At 40.3% G+C, this 20,476-nt stretch overlaps 1 protein-coding gene across 7 annotated transcripts in view; it reads left to right on the forward strand.

The window, feature by feature from the left end:
- Positions 1 to 20,476, forward strand: part of TBC1D30 (TBC1 domain family member 30) — a 49,798-nt gene that overhangs the window by 3,189 nt on the left and 26,133 nt on the right. For 2 of the 7 annotated variants that reach the window (XM_015282716.4, XM_015282717.4), the window contains exon 1: positions 16,420 to 16,732. The exons of 4 other annotated variants lie outside the window; for them this stretch is intronic. In XM_015282716.4, coding sequence (XP_015138202.1) covers positions 16,573 to 16,732 — 160 coding nt within the window. In that variant the 5' untranslated portion in view covers positions 16,420 to 16,572. One more of the 7 variants, XM_046900123.1, reaches the window with a different exon arrangement.

A 20,476-nucleotide genomic window follows, 5' to 3' on the forward strand; every position in this document is an offset into this window, starting at 1 on the left:
TGTTCCTTTGGTTGACTTAAAGCATAGCATGAAAGACCTTGGCTGACATGTAGTACTTCAGGTGTATTTCTTCTTCTCAGCTGTTATTTTTTTTTCATCAGCATCAGCTTGATAACTGAGTCTTCAATATTAAGCATATGCTATAGTCTACTTCTAAATAAGAGTATTTCCATTTTGCATGCATTTAAGTATTTAGAGGGTTGACTGTAAATTCTGAAGGTGAGAACATCCTGATCTCATTTGTATGGTCAGAAACTTTTTGACTCAAAGGGATGTGGGATTTCATCCTAAATATGAATGTGTTTTTACAATTGTCAGAGACGTTTGTACTTGTGTTTTAAACATAATGCCCCTTTCAATTAATTTGCCAGTGATTCTTGAGATAACGGCTGAAATGTTAAGGTAACAGTGTATTGTCTCATGTCTCATTCTGTAGGTTTGTATATTGCATCTCTTCAGGTTAGATATTTTTATTACTAATACAATATATTACCTACTGTTAACTTTCAGCTTGTGGCTCAGAAAATCCAGACTTGTGTATCCCAGGACAGCCGAAACTTTGTTATTTTTTATGTTAAGATCTGATCCAAAGCCACTGGAGTTTGTTGAGTGACTTGCTATGGATACATTTGCTTTGGAATAGGTGTACAAGTTTCCAGTAGTTGTGCCTTTGAATTGTTAGGTGATCAACAGCTGTCCAAAGGCAGACACAAAACTGGTTTTCTCCCCCCAGCCTTTTATTCTTGCCTCTGTACTATCCTCCTGCATTGTACTAGGCAGGAGCCACTGTGTGGTATGTGGTGAACCAGACTGGAGAGCTGACCCGTTTGAAAGATAATTCCTTTTTTCTTTTCCATAGCACTTCCCCATTTCCATTTTCTGTAGAGGGTGACAGAAGCGAGAGCATAGGAGAAGGCAATAGCTTAGACAAGCATGACAAGTGCAGTTGCTGAGTATGTAAAGTACTAAAATCTCAGCAAAACTGTTATGCTAAGAGAGAAAAGATCTACTTTTTTCCTATCAACTTTGAAAAGAACAATTAATGTGATGGAACATTAAAAAAAAATAAATAAAAAAAGAAAGTGCACCTCCCTCCCACCCCAAAATGTGAGTATTTCTGCTGGCTAAAACCCTTGGAACATCATTTTCAGTAACTACTCCCTCAGTTTTAAATGTTGAAAGCGTTATTAATTTGTGGAAGTTTTTGTTGTTCCAGATTTTTCTGATGAAATTGTACACTTGGAATATTATGTTACATGCCATAAAACTTTATTATGTGCTGTCGTGTACATTATTACCATTATAATATCTTGTAGTACTAAAATCTTTCTCAAATAACTAAGGAGAAGTTGCTAAATATTTTTTTTCTTTAAATAATATTTTTAGTGATCAAGAAAAGAAGAATCTTTGACCTTTCATGTCATTAATTCTGACATTGCAGTGTAGGTAATAATACAGTGATGCTTCATTTGATTTATGTAGAGTTCTGAGGTTTGTTAACACTGCTGGCACACACAGTCTTTGTCCTTCCGTAGTGAAATCTCTCTGTAGAGGTAGAACATCAGTAAAATTAACCTTAGGATCACATCCAGATGCTTCAATCTGGTTCAGTACAAAACTGAAGTTATATTAACACAAAGTTCATTAATATTCTCTTGTATTTTTGATGAAGAAATATTTTCAAAAGAACCTTTCACAAGGAGTCTGTTTAGTGCTATGATACCTATAATAACTTTAACTGTGTCTTGTATTGTCTTTAGAAAGGCTGTTAGTATACTCTGTTGTTGTACTTAAAAACTGAGGTTGCAGATTGTTATTATTCTGCTGCTCAATATTGGCTCTGATACAGAATTCTCATGGATGGCAGTAAATATTCGCTTTCTGTTTTTCCCTTCCCTCCGCGTGGTTTGATTTAATGCAGAGCCAGCAGGGGGAGACAGCATATTTTATTTCATGCAGAGATTGAGGTGTATCTCTTTGGTTTTCATAGGTTGGTAGCTTTCTTATCGTTTCCTTAAACACAACATTAAAAGCTTCACAAATGGCAAATAAATGTTCTTTACAAGGAAAGTGTTAGGTTTCATATGGGAAGCAGTTGGAAAAATAATGACAAATTATGTCTTAATTAGAACTGAGATAGTTAATTCCAGTGTGGCTGTGGAGGTTATTGAGAAGCTCCTGATCATGAGAGCTGAGTGTTTTGGAGTCTATAAATTCAGAGATTTATGTATGTACTCTGACCTCTTTGAGTGCATCTTACCTCGATTGAAAGCCTGTGGAAACTATTATTACCTGGCCTCAGTGAGGTATCCTGTATGTTCTCTGGGAGATGGCCAGGCTATGAACTCTTTGCTGAGAGTGTGTTATAGTCCCTCTACAATGAACTCTTCTTACAGCGTAGGAATCTCACTCAGAGGATACTGAGAAAGCCTTGTCTGAGACGGTAGTAGTATGAGTTGGTTAGCTGTGAGTTGTTCCTCATTTTAGTCCCTAAAATATATGTTAAAAAGAAGAGTGTTCTGTATTAAAAATCAAAAAGATTAATATTGCAATTTCCATTTGCAATTAAAAGATAGACTGTGTGCTTTCTGTGTTCATCTCCAACTCTTCTTTAGATTTCCTGTTGCAATTTGACTAATTTTAAATTCAACTCAGTAGCTTTGATGTTTGAAGCCAAATGGATTTCCTTTTTTATAACAATAACCATTTAATTGATCTGTCAAAAATACATTCCTCCTTTGATGCAGTTAAAATAAGAGGTTTACTTCTTGTGGAGTCTCATTTCATGTGAATCATCATCAAATTACTCTACCTCTACATCTCATCTGTGTTTATGTACTTATATTACCAGTCTCAATCCTTCATGGATGTTAATGAGTTTGATACTTTAAGAAACGCTGTGGTTGCTTCTTGTATTCCCTAATGAATTGTTTCTAATTTAATTCTACTTCATCATTTGCCCTTGGGGAGGTTTTTGGTGGGGAAGGAGAAATAGGAAAGAAACAGAATAATGTGCCTAAAGATGTGATGGTTGTTTCCAGTTGTTTGTTAAATTCATAGAATCAAAGAATCATAGAATCACTCAGGTTGGAAAAGACCTTAAAGATCAAGTCCAACCATCACCTAACCAAACTATCCTAACTCTAACAACCCTCTGCTAAATCATGTCCGTGTTGCTAAGTGCAGGCTGAATTTTCTTTACAGTCAGTTGCCCTATTGGAGCAGCATGTATTTGCTACAATAAATAAATTGAATATTTTAATTGATTTTTAACTGACGTGATTGTCAACAAACTGTTACCTGTTAAAAACACTGTCTGCTACTTATGACTCATGATGTGGAATTGGGCTGAAGATTGATTAGCAAAGATTTTGTAATCTATTCTATGTCCTATACTGGTTTGTGGAAAATGAAGTAATGGGACAGGAAAGGAGACAAGCTGTATTTAAGGATGCATGAGCATGGCTTGTTGAGATTGGTAGCTGTGAGAATCCCTAGAAAGATCTAACTACAGTGGCAAATACGCAGCTATGAAATCAAATGGCACTTGATTGTCATATTTAATTCATCTTTAGCCAGCCAAGATTTTGTTAAATCTGAGGGTTTATTCCAGTGCAACAGAAACCTGGTCTGAGAAGGGTTACTTGTGAACAGCATCCATATTGCTACGCTCCAGGTCATGGCAAAATGCTTCTGTAAGTAGCTGTGTGTCATTTTTAGTATTTGCTAATGAACATTAGATTATGTATTCTTGATGACTGTTAGTGAGTCCGTGAGACAGAAGAGTGAGTGTTCTCATACACGATACCAGCAGTGTGGAACACTGAACAGGATGTTGACTGTTACAAGGACAGCAATTTTGATTTTTGAATACTACTGGGAGTTTGCTATCTTAGTACTGTATGCAGCTACTTAAACTATCAACACAAAAAAAATACTAACTCTGATTATTTGTTTAACACAGAGCCTGAATAATGCTGGGGCCTTTTTAGGTAGTGAATTACATGCTTACTTCATTTTGATGAGAATAGGATCTTGAAACCGGTATTTGGTGAACTGCACAGCCAGGGTGCTGAAACTGAGGGAGGCAGTGCAAGGGGAAGCAGTCTAACTGAGCTGCAAATGAATATTATGATTCTACTAATGTTCTGGTTCAGCGCTGTGCTGCGCCATTGCTTATCGTGGTATGTTTCGTACTCTAGGGAACTATCAACCAAGTTAGTGGACCTACCATGTAATTGTGTAGTTGATGGGATGTGCATACATAGTACGGATCTTTTGCAGAATTGAGGTAGGCAATGAATGCTGATATCTTTGGTCATTTGGTAATCAGCAGTGTTGGTAAGCACTGTGGGGAAAGACTATCCCACTTCATTGTCTCCGGCCAGTTCTTCAGGATGATCTGTGCTGGTGTGAGTCTGCAGAAGCTCTTGTCTGGCTAATTTGTAATAATTTGTAAAAAGCTGACTGCCATCGTCTAATGCTGATATTCTCCACTGTAAAAACAAAGCTGTAATATGAGTTCTAGATTGTCAGGAATCTGATTGGAATATTTTCCAGACTTAGCAAATTGTGACTGTACAGATGTGGCATCCCTTAGAAGGCCACTTTGGGGTTAATTTCAGTTTTTTTTACTCCTGAGATGAAGAAAAAATTATTTCCTTTTCTATTGCTGAAAAGGAAATCATCTTGTTGTTTTTCTCTAAAAAGTGAGAGGATGGATTTACCCTCTGATTTGATTATATCCCAACTCGAAAGTTCCTGTGGTCTGTGCATTTGCAGAATGTCAAATTCAAAAGATGGCAAAAAATAATACTTAGTGCAGTACAGAATCTGGAATCCTCACTTTAGGGGAAATTCCACTTTTAGAATGCAGCAACAAAAAATATCTTGTTCCAACATGAAGTAAAACACCCACTCACAAAGTCAATTGCTTATGAAGCAAAATTCTGAAAGCTTACATTTTGAGCTGAAGTGCTTTGACACTCCTTGCCTTTTCTCATTTCATGTTATGTAATGAGCCATTTTTTAGACATTACAGCATTTAATTTCAAAAAGAGTCAAAAATGAAATTATGTTTTTAGCATTTAGAAATATATATATATATATATATTTTTCCAAATATAGTAGTCTGTCATGAAGGACTTTGCTCTTCACAAGCTGGCTTTTTGTGGTAGTTTTCCATTAATGTTTCCAACCAGCTTTGTTACTGGAGATTTTCCTGGGAATATACATTCAGCCATCTCTGCAGTTCACTCTGGCTGCTCAGCACTGAGGTTGCCAAGTTGGTTTAGGAGCTGAACAGCTAACACTTATTCTTAAGCCATATGTTTTCCTTCTGTCTCTTTGGAGATTATATAGACGCTTTTTCTGTGTCTCATATTCCCTACTATGCCTTTTTGCCCCTAGCTCTCAACACTGAAATGTCTTGCCTTCATTAAAAATATGTCCCTGCTGACATATTACGATCGTGTGTTCTGTCATTGGCTAAAATTTGCACAGTTCTCAGAAATGGCTTTTATTGTGGGCTCCTTCAGAGTTTAACTAAGAAAACTGTCCTGACTGCTGCTTTGACTAGTGGCAGCATCCAGGAAGAGGATTGCTTTTGTTACAAACCTTGGGAATCTGGTCAAGATCTAGGCATATACACTTTCAGGCACTTTGGATTGAAGGTATATTGTACCAGGCATGGTTTGGGACTTACCAGCTCTCATGGTTTGGGAGATAACCAGCTTTCACCCAATGGAGTGCAGTGAGACTGGGTCAACCAACCATGACATCCCCCTTCTGTATAGACTGTGGTCCTGCAAACTTTAGAGTCAGACATCTGCATCCTTTCTTCTCCCCATTTTGAGTACTTGCCTTGGGAAATGACAGACATCTGTGGTGGGGGTAAAGGGATGTCAAATTGATCTGTGTGTACAGTGTCATATAGGTACAGTCTCATAGTTCATCTCTGCTGCCATCACCCTATAATAGTCACCACTCAAGCAGTGGTTGATGCTTTCACCATCTTACCTAACTGCAGTAAAATAGCTCTACAACATTTTTATGTGATGCAGAAACCTGATGGGTTTTTAACAGCTGAATGTGGCTACAGTGTGTATTACCAGAATAAATACTTCATTGCCTATTATAGATATGATGAGTGAATTCAGTGCATCTTTCTGTAAACAGTAATTTTGCTGCTGAATCTAGGCCTGTTTTGCAATCAGAAGTGCAGGCTGCTCTGTATGCGAACACACAGATTGCAGGATCACTGACACATTCTTGTCATACAGTGTTTCTTACAGGATATGAATATTCTTTGTCACTGTGCTAGCAGCTGTGACAGCAAAGAAAAGCTTGAGTTAGTGCTACACCAGAGAATGTATTTATTTTGTATATGCATACAACTGAGGTTGACTGCTGCCTTTTCCATATTCTTCTGTGTAGCTGTAGCCCTGTTCCTGTTGCAAAGCAATAGCAGACCTCATGGGATTAGTTTTGTCATGCACATAGTATTTTGAGTGCACTGAACTATGTTTTTCACAACAGCTGTGCCGTGAGAAGTTGATGTATTGGATAGTACTTGTTACATAAAATGCTTGCTGAGTATTAGAAATGTGGATTAATCTGATAGATTATTGCAGCTGAATTTCTTTTTTTGGATTCCTTATCAAGTAATGCTCTGGTGGTAGCTATATATGAATTTGTCTGAACAAAGTGGTTCTCAAATCAGTGACATCTTATTTCTTCAGTACTGCTATAACTTTGAGAGGTGGTATTGGATCAGCTCGAACTAAGGAGACTGCCAAAGGAAGGATGCTGTTGTTTGCTGACAACAAACAGTCAGAACTGCCTGTTCTCCATCTGCAGTCCCTAGTCAGTCAGTCGTGACATTAGTAACGACTCTGTCAGACAACATTGTTCTCTCTGTGCACTGAGATGGATACCTCATCTGCAGTGAAGTTTGTTTGGCCTCACATTTCCCTGAAGAACTGGAAAAGCAAGGTTTTTATTAAAGTCATGCTGGATACGTTTAGTTAAATGAATTGAGATGCTGACTTCCGCACAGGATCAGTGTGAAGCTGAGCTCATCCTGTTCCAACCCAGAGAGCCTGCCTGGGGCAGGGGAGTGCCAGGCAGGGCTGGGAGGAATGGAGCGTGTGGCCTGGCAAAGGGCTCAGCCCACAGCTCTGTGCAACACAGGCAACAGCAGAACTAAAAGTAGGCATGAGCTTTGCTGTGTCCGGGATATCTGGGATACTAGGAATTCACAGCTTTACATGAGAATTTGACAGGAAGCTGGCTGTACAAGCAGTGCTGCAAAAGGCCACGTGAGAAGGGGTGACGCGTGCTGAGAGCACGTGATGGAGATAGCCAGTGTTCGTGTTTCGTATCTCCTTTAGACACTTCTAATCTGATCATAGATCTACTCTTACACTTGCAAGTAGTGAAAACACATGGCACTTATGGGAAACATTGAGCATTCAAGATATATGGGTTTGTTTGCATGTATGAGCTCACAGGATGGGTGGCTGTATCAGTTACCTAACTATAATACAAATGATACAATCTTTAATCTTTTGCTGGAAATACCCTGAGAGAAAAAGCTGTGCAATTAGATTGTGCTCATAGTCTTTCACACTTGTCTAGTGTAGCAGTACCTACTTTTTAATTCTTGTAGGGATTATACTTTAGTACTATTAACCTTGCTGTCCTTCGTTCTTCTTTTTCCTAATGAAATGCTATTTATTTATTTATTTATGAAATTATTGTGAATTTTCAGGAAGGTTAACAGAGCTTCATTGAAAATGTTCAACAGAGTGCATAGCATTTAAGCAATAGAGATGAATTTTATCTCTAAAAATCGCACACAAAACGTTCTTTGGTTGAGTCAGTCTTTGAAGAAGAGATTTCCTGGATATTGGAGATCAAATGGAGGATAACAGCTGCTTGGGATAATCAGTGCTAGGCATAGACTGATTTTTTTGGAGCATCAGACAGTGCTAGCAGCTGTGTTTCTGCAGTTCTGTGAGATAAGCTTGAATCTAAAAACAAGATGGTAGAAAAGTGGCCTGTGAGTTTAGTCCTTTTAGATCAATACTCCTGGTTATAATTCTGTGCAGCTCTGGAGATTTCCGCATATGTAAAAGGTTTTGCTCCTTGAAGTTAGTAATAAGTTGAATTTGACTTGCTGAGCAGTGAATGAGTGCTCTTCGCATACACTTGAAATTTCCCGGAGAAGTGAAGTCTGTTACATCTCCTTGTTACATCAGCTTACTGTAACACCTTTGTAAAACAAGAAAGTACTTTTAGTATTATTTGAAACTTTTTATTATGTTTTATTTGCAATTAAATCACTTAGAAGTTTATATGCCTCTCTAAAATTGTAGCAACTTGGTACCAATCAATGTAATGCTTTCCTTGTCATCCATACAGTACATATTGCAAAAATACGAAGCATGTACAGTTTCTGATTCTTGGCTTGCATTAGGCATCATTGATAGGTAGCAGTTTGGAGGATTTATTTTCAATACGTTACTGCTAGTTTCTTTCCCTGACTAGTCATCACTGACAGCAATAGCGGGCCTTAGATCCTGAAGGAGACATAGTTATTCAGTGAAACTGAAGGAAGTCAGAATGGGTAGGTAATCAGTGTATATAACTGATTCTGATCTTGATTTTTTTATTTTATTTTATTTTTTAAGAGAATACTAATCTGAGGAATTAGTTCTAATATTTGTGGTATTACCTAGAGATGCCCAGTGAAGTCAGGAATTTAATGAGCTGGTCTCTGAACAAACAAATGGTAAGAGGCCCTTAGGAAAACAAATTTATAGAAAGAGTGGGACACCCAAAGGCTGTCATGCTTGGGACAATTCACTTTGCTCCTCCAAACTACAACAGCAGTAAATGGTCAATCAGAGCTTTGCTATTACTAAAATTCACACTTGTATAGTGTTATACATGTTGAAAGTCGATTTCAGTGGTTCAGACTTCTGCTCTAAAAGCAGTTTTAATTAATCATAAACATGTTCAGTTCAGGAAACTTTACCTTTGAGAGTGCATTATAAACTGAAACTTTAACTGAGTAAAAAAAGCTTTGAATAGTCATGTGGTTGTGACTGATAATTATTTTCTTCTCGCATCACTCGTGAGCTTCATCAAAAGCCTGTTGCTCCATGCAGCTTGTTTGAATGATTGATGCACTTTTTTTTTTCAGGAAGTGGGAGGTGGTAGTTTGAAGTTCCTTTGCTTTATGTGAGTCACTTCCTTTTTTGGCAGTTGCAGAAGTGCTCTGTGTGAAGCTATGGCCCACGTGGTAGATGGAGAAGGGAATTATGTGGTCTGAAGGCTTGCAGTAGTTTCATTTACAAACAAAATGTAATGGAAACATTTCAATTTCTTGGAGGACTAGTGGCATTTGCAAGTAGCTACTGATGTATATGCAATCAAAGGTCTTGAGTGCTGGTGGATGACTTCCATGCTGACTGATCAAGATTTGCGATCCTACGAAATCCATTAGCTTCTGTTGGAGTGAACACCATTTTCCTCTGCAACTCCAGAAAGGGTTTTGTTTCCATTCCTCTGTACTGGAACTCTATCCATGGAGGCCATATGCTGTAAAAGGGAGGATCCTTGCTAGGAAATAGGACTCTTATCTTTGGGCAGTCAGGGACAATGTGTCTTTTTGCTAAATATATACAGAATACCTTGCACATTTCAAGCTTGGTCTTTGATGGAAGTCCTTAGCGTTACTGCAAATAAGAAATTATACCTAAAAACTTTTATATATAAACGTGGTCCTATCTCCACAGTGCTTCACAGCCCGAAGCAAAGGTATTTTTTGCTTAACCTTTTTTCTAGCTTAGGTGGTCACTTTACAGTCAAAGTGCTTCAAAAGTGTTCTTTTCGTGGACAGATCTTTTCTTGAAGACATATTGGTTTTGCTTTCATTAGTTTTGTTTGGAAGATTAAAATCTTGCTTTTTCTGAAATAGCAGTTGAAATCAATCAAGTTTGCAATTCACACTGTGATATTCAATTTCTATGTTAGATGCTAAGCAAATAATCAAATTCTAATAAGGCAAGAGCACTTCTGTTTGAGACCTGAGAGCCTGCAATATACTGTGACCTCTGTTCTGTAAATATTTAAACATGACTACAAATAAAAACTGTCAAAATAATAGTTTTTTGTATTCTTTTTACTGTATTACATTAGTCTTTTCTGCTGATCTGATGATTAGTTGTTTTTTTAAATGATCATGTGACTTTTAAGTGGGATTCTGTGTTATATCTTATACCGTGTATACTGTCCAAGACATGCATTTGCTTTCCATCATTCAGAAAGGTAAGGGAACATTTCTTAATTCTTATGTTTATCAGCAATATTTTTAGGTAGGCCTCTTCAGTGATTTTTCTTAGTGTGTCCCTTATGAAAATAGCATTATGTTTCAGTAGAGGCAGATGATTTCTCTGACAAAAAAAGGCATTTGCTGTGACATTCTAGTTAAAATGTTCTCCATGTATATTTTATTGGGCATAAAGGCATTGCTGTGACTCTTATTCCACCGGCTAACATGAGACTTTATGCTGCTTACTACTGCAGTTAAAATACGTTGTTACTATAGCAATGCCTGCATGATGTGTCTTTTACCTTGCTCATGAAATGCAAATATCTGCTTAATGTAACTGCATGTGATTTGCTTTACTGTTATAACCAGTGCATAAATGAGATGAGTGAAATAAATTGACTTTCACTCCTTGCCTCGCAACAGATTTCTTTATTTCCTTCATCAGGACAATACTGGTCACTGCGTTCCTCAAATGGCAGTGTTGACTTTAGAATTAATTAATGTAGTTACACCTAATTAGGAAAAAATAAATTTGGATGCTGTTGTTCACAATTCCCTCTTCAACTTGTGAATAGACTTACTGGTGTAACTGTACCTCACTCCAAAAAGATAAATTACAACACACATTTGTGGGTCGGTGACGTAGGGAAAGCTGGCTGTATTGAAGGGACCTCCTCTTTGTCTTTGCCTTTCATGCCCTAGTATACACATACAGTGTGGAAGGCAAGAGTGGATAGTGTGGGTGGGGAGGAAGGGGGAGAATGACCAAGAAAAATACCAAGTATCATAATGAGTAATCTTGGATCTGAAGTTCTTTCCTGGCCCAGTCTCAGTTATACTGAGCTGAAGGATCCTATAGTGTATATACACCTGTGAGCTTCTTACCACAGGAGTCTTGTGGATTAATTTCCAAATACAGTCTACAGTAAATTGTGCTATCTTAATTATGTTCTCTAGATCAGTCCTCGGTAAATACAGCTAAACAACATACAGGCAATATTCTCTTTCAGACATCTTAGCTATAAACAAAGCTCTGTTGCCAGTGAGCTCTCTACCAAGAATTCCTGAGATTCCCTCTACTTTGCCTTAAATTCTCCAAGAACAAGTGGGCTGTGTTAAGGGCTTTCTTCAAAATAAGGCACTGTTAAAGAGTACTTACTCTTTAAGCTGTCAGTTTTTGAAGGGAAAAACAAGAAGGGTGTGTGCAGTCTAAAGGAAGAGGTAGCACTGGGCTAGAATTGAGCATGTTGGGATATGTTTCTCAGTTCTGCTGCACACTTCCTGAGACTAATCATTTAAGTCTTGATTTTCCATTTCTGAAAATGATAGATATTATTTCCTGTCCACTGAGTAGTTTATATTTGCCCTGAATACCTTTGTAACAAGGATTGGCTCGCACTCTTTTTTTTTTTTTCTTTTTTCTTTTTTTTTTTTTTTTTCCTATGATATCTAATATAGGACAAAGCAAGGTCCTGGCCTCTTTTGACACATTTACATACCAAGTACTAATGAATGGAAAAACTTAAAATATTAATGCTGTGTTGACAATGGTGTGTCAACACACTGAATCATTTTCCTGAGCTCAACCTGGGAAAAGTACATCAGGTGAACTTCTCTGGGCACAATGACAATAGCAGAACTTCTATTTTTGTTCAGATTCTGGCACTATCCCTTGTCTGGAGAAGACAACCCTGGTTGACGTATATGAGAGCAGAGATCAGCTTAGTAATGGAACTGACTCTGTTAGTCCAAAATCTTTTTTTTTTTCTGTGTTTACAACATGTTTCCTGTGATTGTAACATGAATCTGTCCTCCTTTACCCCTAAACTCCCTTTTCCTGTGCTTGTGCGACTATGGCCTTGCAAAGCAGTCCTGCAAGCTCTGTTGTGCTTGGTTGTCCACGCAGCAGTTGTAGCCAATTGGTACATTAAAGCCTCTGCTTGCCTGTGCTGTCTGAGGTAGGAAATCCCAAACGGAGTCTGCAGAGCAGTACTGCCGATGCAGGAGGTGATGCTGTACAGGCAGGCTGGGGTGGGAGGAGTGCTGGGCCACCTGGCAGGCGCTCATGTTCAAGGACGCGCAGTGCAGCACTGCTGTAGCACCCGTGCCCCTTCAGTGCCAGAGATCCAGCTAGCCAAAAGCCTCTTAAGTTGTCAGATGAGTTATGCTTGTTTTACATCATAATGTGAAGCTGTCATGACAATTTTTAAGTCTTAACTTCAGCTTAGTTCAAGAGCCTGTATTAGATGAGAGTGGCTTTTAGGATAAAGCAAAAAGATACTGTTTTTGGCAGGATGGTGGTTTAATAATAGAACTGTAGAATTGGACAGGATAGAAATTTTGTGCTCCAGTGAAGAAGATGGTTTAATGGAGTAAGTGTATTTAAAACAGTTTTGCTTCCTGGGGGAACTCAGACTGTCTTATCCTGTCATCCTTCAAAAGCGGGCGCATTTCATTCCACATGTTTTCTCCTAGACACTACAATTTGAAAGTGTTGTTTTTTTCTCTCTTGAAGCTCATGATGAATTAGAGTGCACATCATAATGTGTGTTGGTATGGATTTCAAATTTCTTTATTTAGTTTGAGCTATTTGAAGCCAAATGGTATGGGATTACATTTTATGCTTCATTTTGTGGACTGTTACAAAATTCTGTGTAATATCTTTATGTTGGCACGCAATTGGCCTATGATGAGGTTAATAAAATAGCTTTTACTGTGATTATAATACATATTTTCCATTATATTATTGATACGTACCTGCCATCTAATAGTTGTACCAGCAGCTAGTGCAGCGATGCTGCCTAAACATAGTTTCTAAAATGTTTTGGGATGAAATATAGTGTAAAAATTTTTGAACTGCTTTTTTAACAGCGGTAACTGAATAATGCATAAAATTGTTGGGAGAAGAAGTTCTAGTGTAAGTCACATTTGAGGTTTAATATTTAACATAATAGTAAATGTACTTCCATTTAGAGGCTAGGAAGGTGTTCTAGTACCTTCTATTTGACATTGTGTACAAGGCAGGGCATTCTTAAACCATTCTGCCTCTTGTTTTGATGGCTTAAGTTGGAACTCTCCTAGAGCTCGCCTTTTCTCTCATGTGTTTATATGCAGTACAGTTCTACCAACTCCTGCTTTTAAACATATTGATGTAAATGCTTGTGTAGGTACTAAAAGGATTTTTGTCACATTTTAAAAAGCATGACATTCTGTAAAATTTTCTTATAAAAGTTGCTAGTTAAATATTTTGCTAACACAGGTATCCCAAAGCATGGCAAACAAGCTTTCTCCCCAGACTTTAACTGTTTAACCTTTTACAAAGATGTGATGCAAATGAGGATTACGGAAGGTCTGTATGCTTTCATATGAGATAAAGGGAAGGATATGAAATGTGTGAAATACAATGACCCTGCTGAAAATGGCTTATGACTTTTAGTCTTTTGGCTACATTTAGTCTTATTTGTGCATGTCGTAAAAGAACCAGTGAAGTACGCCTTCCAGGAGTTCTGGATTTGAGTAGCTAAAGCTTCATGCAAAAAGATATATCCTTCTCTTTAATTGCAAGATTGCTCTGCAGCCCCATTCTGTCACTGCCCTCTCTGCTGATGTTTATTCTCTCTTCCTAGCTGTATGTCTTGAACCTCATTATCCCAGTGCAGATAGAAGGGAAGTGGGATGGTGAATGGTGAGGATTAAGGTAAGTAGAGCAGAGTTGGTTTTTCAATGTCAAAACCTGGTAGTGGTCATTGGACAGTTCACCAGAAGGCAGACTGTGGGAACTGAGCAAGTTATACTTGTCATGGGGGATTTCTTACAAGGTATCCTCAAGCCTTATAAAGGCACGGTTAGCAGGTGGTGATGAGACTGCAAAGACATACCAAATGAAGAGGAAAGGTTTTTCAGAAAGTGGCTGTGTTGTGTGGGAGAGAATAAATGAACTAATAAATAAATAAAGTAAAGGCTCAGATTGATAATTACGAAGTATGTAGAAGTGAAGTAACTGGGCCAGCCAAAGCTCTTCAATTTATTTATTTATTTATTACTCATTTCTGAATGTCATCTGGCTTGCTGGTAATTGTAGCTAAGGACTTGTCAGTGTGGCCAGCTTCCTATGACTTTCTGGAGTAAAGTAGATTAATGGTGGCTGGTGACATCTTTGGTTTTAAATTGTTGCTTTTACCCTAGCTTGAAGCTGGTGATTTGTCTGTGAGCTTTATTGTCTCTGTGCCTTGAAATTTCCTTGTTGTTGAAGACTATTTACAACTTAATGGTGTTAAAAAAGATGCCATCTATTTTTCTAGAAGCTTCATTCCTGTCCTTAAATTCTGTACATATATATACATAATGGGAAGCTTAGCCATATTTCTGAAATCCATTTGAGCTGATGATCCAGTGAGTCATCAAACCCATTAGTATGCCTTGGCTTTTTCTTTTTGTCTCTTAAAGTTCATTTTTGCATTTTTCTTAAGAGTAATGTTGCATTAACTGGCTGGCATGTGGGCAAGTGCCCTTAGTGGCATGCTGGCCCTTGAAAATGGCCATTCTGACTCAAAGAATGATTGTCCTGTTTGTTTCTGGGTTTTCACACAGCAACAGGATGACAAGTAGGAGAAACGACAGTAACAAGGACTCTGTACTCTCTTACTTTGCTTGTACCAAAGCAGCTGGTTATCTTCATCGTTTAAGCATTCATGTCTTTCTTAGAGCTGACTTGTAGTTGTTTAACAATTGGAGGTACGATATTGTTATCATCAAGTTGGTGAGGTGACCGAGGATAACAAGACCCTTAATCGTGTCCTGAAACTTTGACTTAGCCATTGGTTGGTAGCGTTGAGTTAGCCAGTCTTGGAATGATTACTTGCATATGGTGCCAAAGGAAGAGGAGAAAAATACTAGATTATGTGGTTATTTCTGTATTTAAGTACTTCTGCTACAGTCCCACTGGTACAATCTGTACACCTAGGGAGATTAATTTGTTTCAAATTTTATGCTTTAACCACTAAATCGTCTCCAGCTGGCACTGAAATAAAGTGATTTGCATCATCTACATCAGCAGGGAAGTGTCACCTTTGTTAAAAAAAGAACCACCGACACACAGACTTAATTATCTATTCAGAGTGCGAGCTGGCAGCTCGAATGTAGTGACTTCTCTGCAGAACCGAACCAGATATTTTAAGAGGCATGAACAAATACACGCTTCTCTGCAAAAAATAACAGTAGCTTCTAGATATAGCTGTATTCTAGATTAGCTATAACTAATTTTTTAAAAAAGCTTTTTTGTTTTATTTTGCTGGTGTATCCTTTATGCAGTTGGCTTTACTGCTTATCTGTTGCCAGTTTCCATATTGCAGCTGGCAAAGTTATTTAATAAAAGGAGCATAGAGCTGTTTCAGAGCTGCAGTGATGGACAGGTGGGTTCAGACTTCGGGCAGCTCGGTCTTAGAGCCTGATTCATGTGACACAGTCATAGTCATAGAATAACCTCAGTTGGAAGGGACCCACAGGGAACATCAAGTCTAACTCTGCACTATGATGCATCTCTCCTTCGGCAGGAGCACCGACTGCCTTAGGTGGTAAAGCTGTCAGCATTTTGAATGCTTCCTCTTGCTTGTCAATCAAACCAAGAGCTTGACATTTTCTATCAAATCATTTTAAGATGCTTTTGGGTCACACGAAAGCTCATGAAAATGCACCTCATCATGCTGTTGAATAGTTTCCTTTTTGAAGTATGTAGTAGGACGTGAGGCTGTAATTTGAGGTCATACAAACGGCTGTTGTCTTACTTGGGGATGCTGAAAGCGTGTGTGCTGGACAGCGCCCCGTGGGACTCGGGAGCGCCCCCGGCATTCCCGCCCGGCCCCGTTCCGCCTGTCTGCTGCATGTCAGTCAGTGTCTCCGCGCTGCTCCCCGTGGCAGAGCCGGAGCGCTCCGTGCCGGAGCGGAGCCGCCCCCGGGCCGCCCTTTATGTCTGTGAGGAGCTGCTGCATCCAGGTGGTGCTGGAGGAGGTTTTCAGGCGCTGATGCTAGGATTGTGGGCGGGAGCAACCCTCTTTTTTTCCCCTCCTTCTTTTTTTTCCCTTCTCCTCTCCTTGTCCTCCCTCTTTCTCCCTGCACCTCCGCTCCTCTGCCCGCACTGCAGACCCCCGCTAGCGCGGAGAGCCGCTGCCGCCCGCCCCCCCCGCGCCATGCCGCCGGCCCGCAGCCCCGGGGCAGCTCGCTGAGCCGCGGGCACCATGCGGCAGGAGCGGCTGACGGGCTCGCTGCGGCGCGGCGGGAGATGCCTCAAGCGGCAGAGCTCGGGCGGCGGCGTGGGCACCATCCTCAGCAACGTCCTCAAGAAGCGGAGCTGCATCTCCCGCACGGCGCCGCGCCTGCTCTGCACCTTGGAGCCAGGTACTGCAGCGGAGCGGCGGCCGTAATCCCGTAAGCCGCTTGGCGGGGGCGGGCAGGCGGCCGGGTCGAGCCGCGCCGAGCCGAGCCGGGCCGCGAAGACGCAGCCGGACGCGATGGGTGCCGCGGGTAGGCGCGGCGCGGGGAGGCGGCGGCACCGGACCGCGGCAAATGGCCGCCCGGGCCCGTGCGGGGGTGCGGGGCGCGGCGACGGCGGGGTCGGGCCGGGCGCCTTCGGGATCCGCCTTCGGGATGCGCCTCGGGGCCCGCCCGGGCCTGTGAGGTTGTCGCGGGCTGAGGCTCGCCCCGCGCCTCCTTCTGCCCGTACTGCCCTCCGGCACTCGCCTTCCCTACGTGACAAAGCCCAGCCTCGCTCCCCTGCTGCCGGCTCCCGAGCCCCCTCCCGCCGCCCGGCCTTTGTCTGCGGCGCGCTGCCGGCTACGCTCACAGCCGAGGGACGCGCAGCTGCGGCTCTGCAGCTTACCTCAGCGCCGGCGTCCCGTGAGCACCCGTGGTCGGCCGGGGGTAGGGACGGGCTATCAGCAGAACCGCTGAGGGGTGATCGTTGCTGAAGGCTAGACTGTGGTTGCTCGTCTTCAGAATGGTGGATCATTGAGTTTCTGTGAGGTATTGGAAATCAGGGTTCAGTTTATAATGTCAAGCTGTTAAATGTAGCAAAAACATTTTTATCTCTTGTCTGATCTTAGGCCTACAGAAAATATGTAAGCCTGGAAAAACCTATAGCGATGCATAGCAATACGTAGGGGTCATTTTCCCATTGTGTGTCAGGCATTCATGTACAAGGCTGCTTTTGGAATCATGTAGTGCTGACTGCTTCTGTGTTTGAGATTCGTTTTTGGAGCTGTTACTAATAACGTCTTAAACAGATTCTGGTAAAGATTTATGGCATTGCTGTTACTGAAGGGATTTCTTACCTGTAGTCCTCACAGACCCCTGCTCCTGCAGTAGCCTTCCAGGTAACAACATCTCTATAATGGCACTCTGTTACTTACACTCCTGTGGGGACCTGGAGACACAATCAGAAGCTCAACCAGAAACACTGTAGTCCTAAGGCTAATTCAGTGTGCTGTTCAGTGTGAGTAAATACAGTGACGTCATTCAGGATGCACGCTTTCCTAGAGTGATGGAGGCAGGGAGTCTAATGAGCCTTTAAAACATCAACTTGGTTAAATTTTGTTCAGGTTTTCTTAGTATCTATGTACGCTGTGTATTTGTAGTGAGAAGTTTATGTGGTCTCCAGTTGTTGGATGTGCTTTGATAAATCCCAGTGAGCTCTAATGGCAGCTTTAGCTGCTATTTCTGGTTTTGCAGGTAAAAATATATGTTTAGAGAAAAATTACAGGGTAAGACTAAGAATCTTGCTATTTCTGAAACAGCAAGGAACAATAAGGTGGTAGTTTATGTTGCCATTTTTGTCCCCAGATTTGGTATCCCACTGCACAGAAAGCTACTTATTTGGGGTTTTTTTTGGTAAAATATTTATTTTTTTTCCATTTGAGAAGTTTCAGCATCTCCTTTTAAGTACAGGCAAAAGCATACAATTATGTGCTTTGTGAGTTTGAAGCTATGGCTCTTCAGATTGTATCAGAACAGACCGTCTTCATACGTTTTTTCTGTTTTAATATTTCTGAAAAATTCTCAGACTTTGGCTCTATCTTTTTGTTTCATGGAGCTGAGGAGCAAGGATTTGATTCCTTCATCCAAGTACTTGGCTGGATGCCTTTTTTTAGCTCCTGTGGCTTATTACATGGTCATATGCTCCACTTTGGTCATGCAGTGGGAGGCCTGAGGTTTGGGTATAGATCTTCCTTCTCTTATCCTTTTGTTGTGGGGTTTCATAGTGTATTTTACATGGGGAAGCTAACAGGCCTGATTTCTTGTTTTTCTTGTATTTTGTGGGTGTTTTAAAGATGTGTATGTATGGGGTTGGTTTTTTGTTTGTTTTTGTTTTATTTATATATTTTTAAATTGCTCTCCAAATACAATTTTTGTAGTTGTTTCTGATGACCAGGTTTCAAGGACATAGAACAGGCCATATTCTGGCATTCTTCTACCCTTCAGAAATTTAACCGATGCCAAACAATCATACTTACGTATATGCTTGTATTTGTGGAGCTGGTTAATTCAAGTATGTTCCCAACACATTCCTGCCTACATGGGTTAATTTTTTTTAGGAATGAGGTGTCGTTTGCAGAGGTAATATGTAGTATGCCAGATGACACTATTTGTCTGGTTTGATTAAAAAGAAGAGCTAAGTTGTACTTACAGTGCTTACGGTCCCCAAGAGCTGCATGCAGGATACGTTTCAGCCAGGCTGTCCATGTGGAGGATCTGGTAAGAAAAGTTGATAAAGGTTCATGGGATCAGGAGTCTTTCTTGCAAAAGGTGTACTTATAATATACAGTGGTGAAAAATGGTAGCCCAGAGATAAAAGGTGGACAAAAAGGGGCAAAAACAGTGAAAATGGGTTCAGAGGGTGGCAGGGTTGGATAGATGTGGGGAGCTGAGGAGGGAAGAAGGTATTGGGGAATTTAGGTTTATGGGAAGAAAGCAACTGAATGCAGAGGTAAAGGTGGTCAGTGGTAAGAGGTAGCATACAATGGATGTTTGTGGGGGAAAAGACTGTAGGAGGAGTTCTGGACATCTCTGGCCTTTCCCTAGGGCAAGAATAGGCAGGATGAAAAGGATGACAGGACTGGTGGCAAAAGGAGAAGTACATGCAAGGGTGGAAAACTTGTTAGAAGGGAATGGATGGAGATAGAAAAGTTTGAGGAACTGAGAGAAGATGAGATAAGGATAACAGTTCATCTCCTTGGGGAAGCTCTGAAGTCCAGGGACAAATTCATTGAAGAGTGCAGAAATTGCACATGCAGAGAAGCATGTAACAGGCAGTGAGGTGCTGCTGCCACCTGGCTGGCTGCATTCCTGCAGGTACCCTGGGAAGCTCTTGGCTGGGTTGTCTTTCCAATCTCTTTTGCCCTTGTAATCTTTAGGAAAAAAAGTTTGTACTGTTCATATTGCAGCTTCTTTTATCTGTTTACTTGCTATTTTTTTTTAAATTGAACAAAAATTATAATTTTCTGTTTTTAGGAAATATGAATTCTTTGAAATGAACAGGCATGAGGGACCATTCCTGTATGTTCTGTGGCTCACTCCCTGTGCTTCTTGCCTCTTCAATGTCACAGAAACATCATATCATTTGATTTGGAGAATATTTCTGCCTGGCAACTGGGAACAAATAAGGGGCCACAGACTACATGGCTTCATGAAATAATATTGTAGTTATAGTACACAGCCTGACCAAGAGGTCCTTGTCATGCTGCAGAAGGGCTTAGCTACCATGGTCTAGTCTAGTTTTACCACATGATGTTAGTCTAATTTCTACTAATTTCACACCTGCCCTAATTGTCAGCTTTGGTTTGTTAAAGTCATGGATTTGAGGCACTTGCCTTTGTTTCTGGTTGCATTTTTCTTTAAAAATATTTTAAGACAAAGAGATAACTTGTTACTGAGATCTTTATCTTAGAAAACTGTGAAGAGATTAAGATGTGGCTGTTGAGTTGGAAATGAATACATGATTATTTTGGAAGACTATTGCTTCTTTGATACCAGGCAATGTTAGATAACATGTCAGCTGTTACCTTAACAAAAGCTCTTGATCACAATGTCTCTTTGTGTGTAGTAGGCTTCTCTGATACTTACCACAAAATTGCTAGGGAATGAGAA

Source organism: Gallus gallus, chromosome 1 (assembly GCF_016699485.2).
Source record: "Gallus gallus isolate bGalGal1 chromosome 1, bGalGal1.mat.broiler.GRCg7b, whole genome shotgun sequence".
NCBI classification, from domain to species: Eukaryota; Metazoa; Chordata; class Aves; order Galliformes; family Phasianidae; genus Gallus; species Gallus gallus.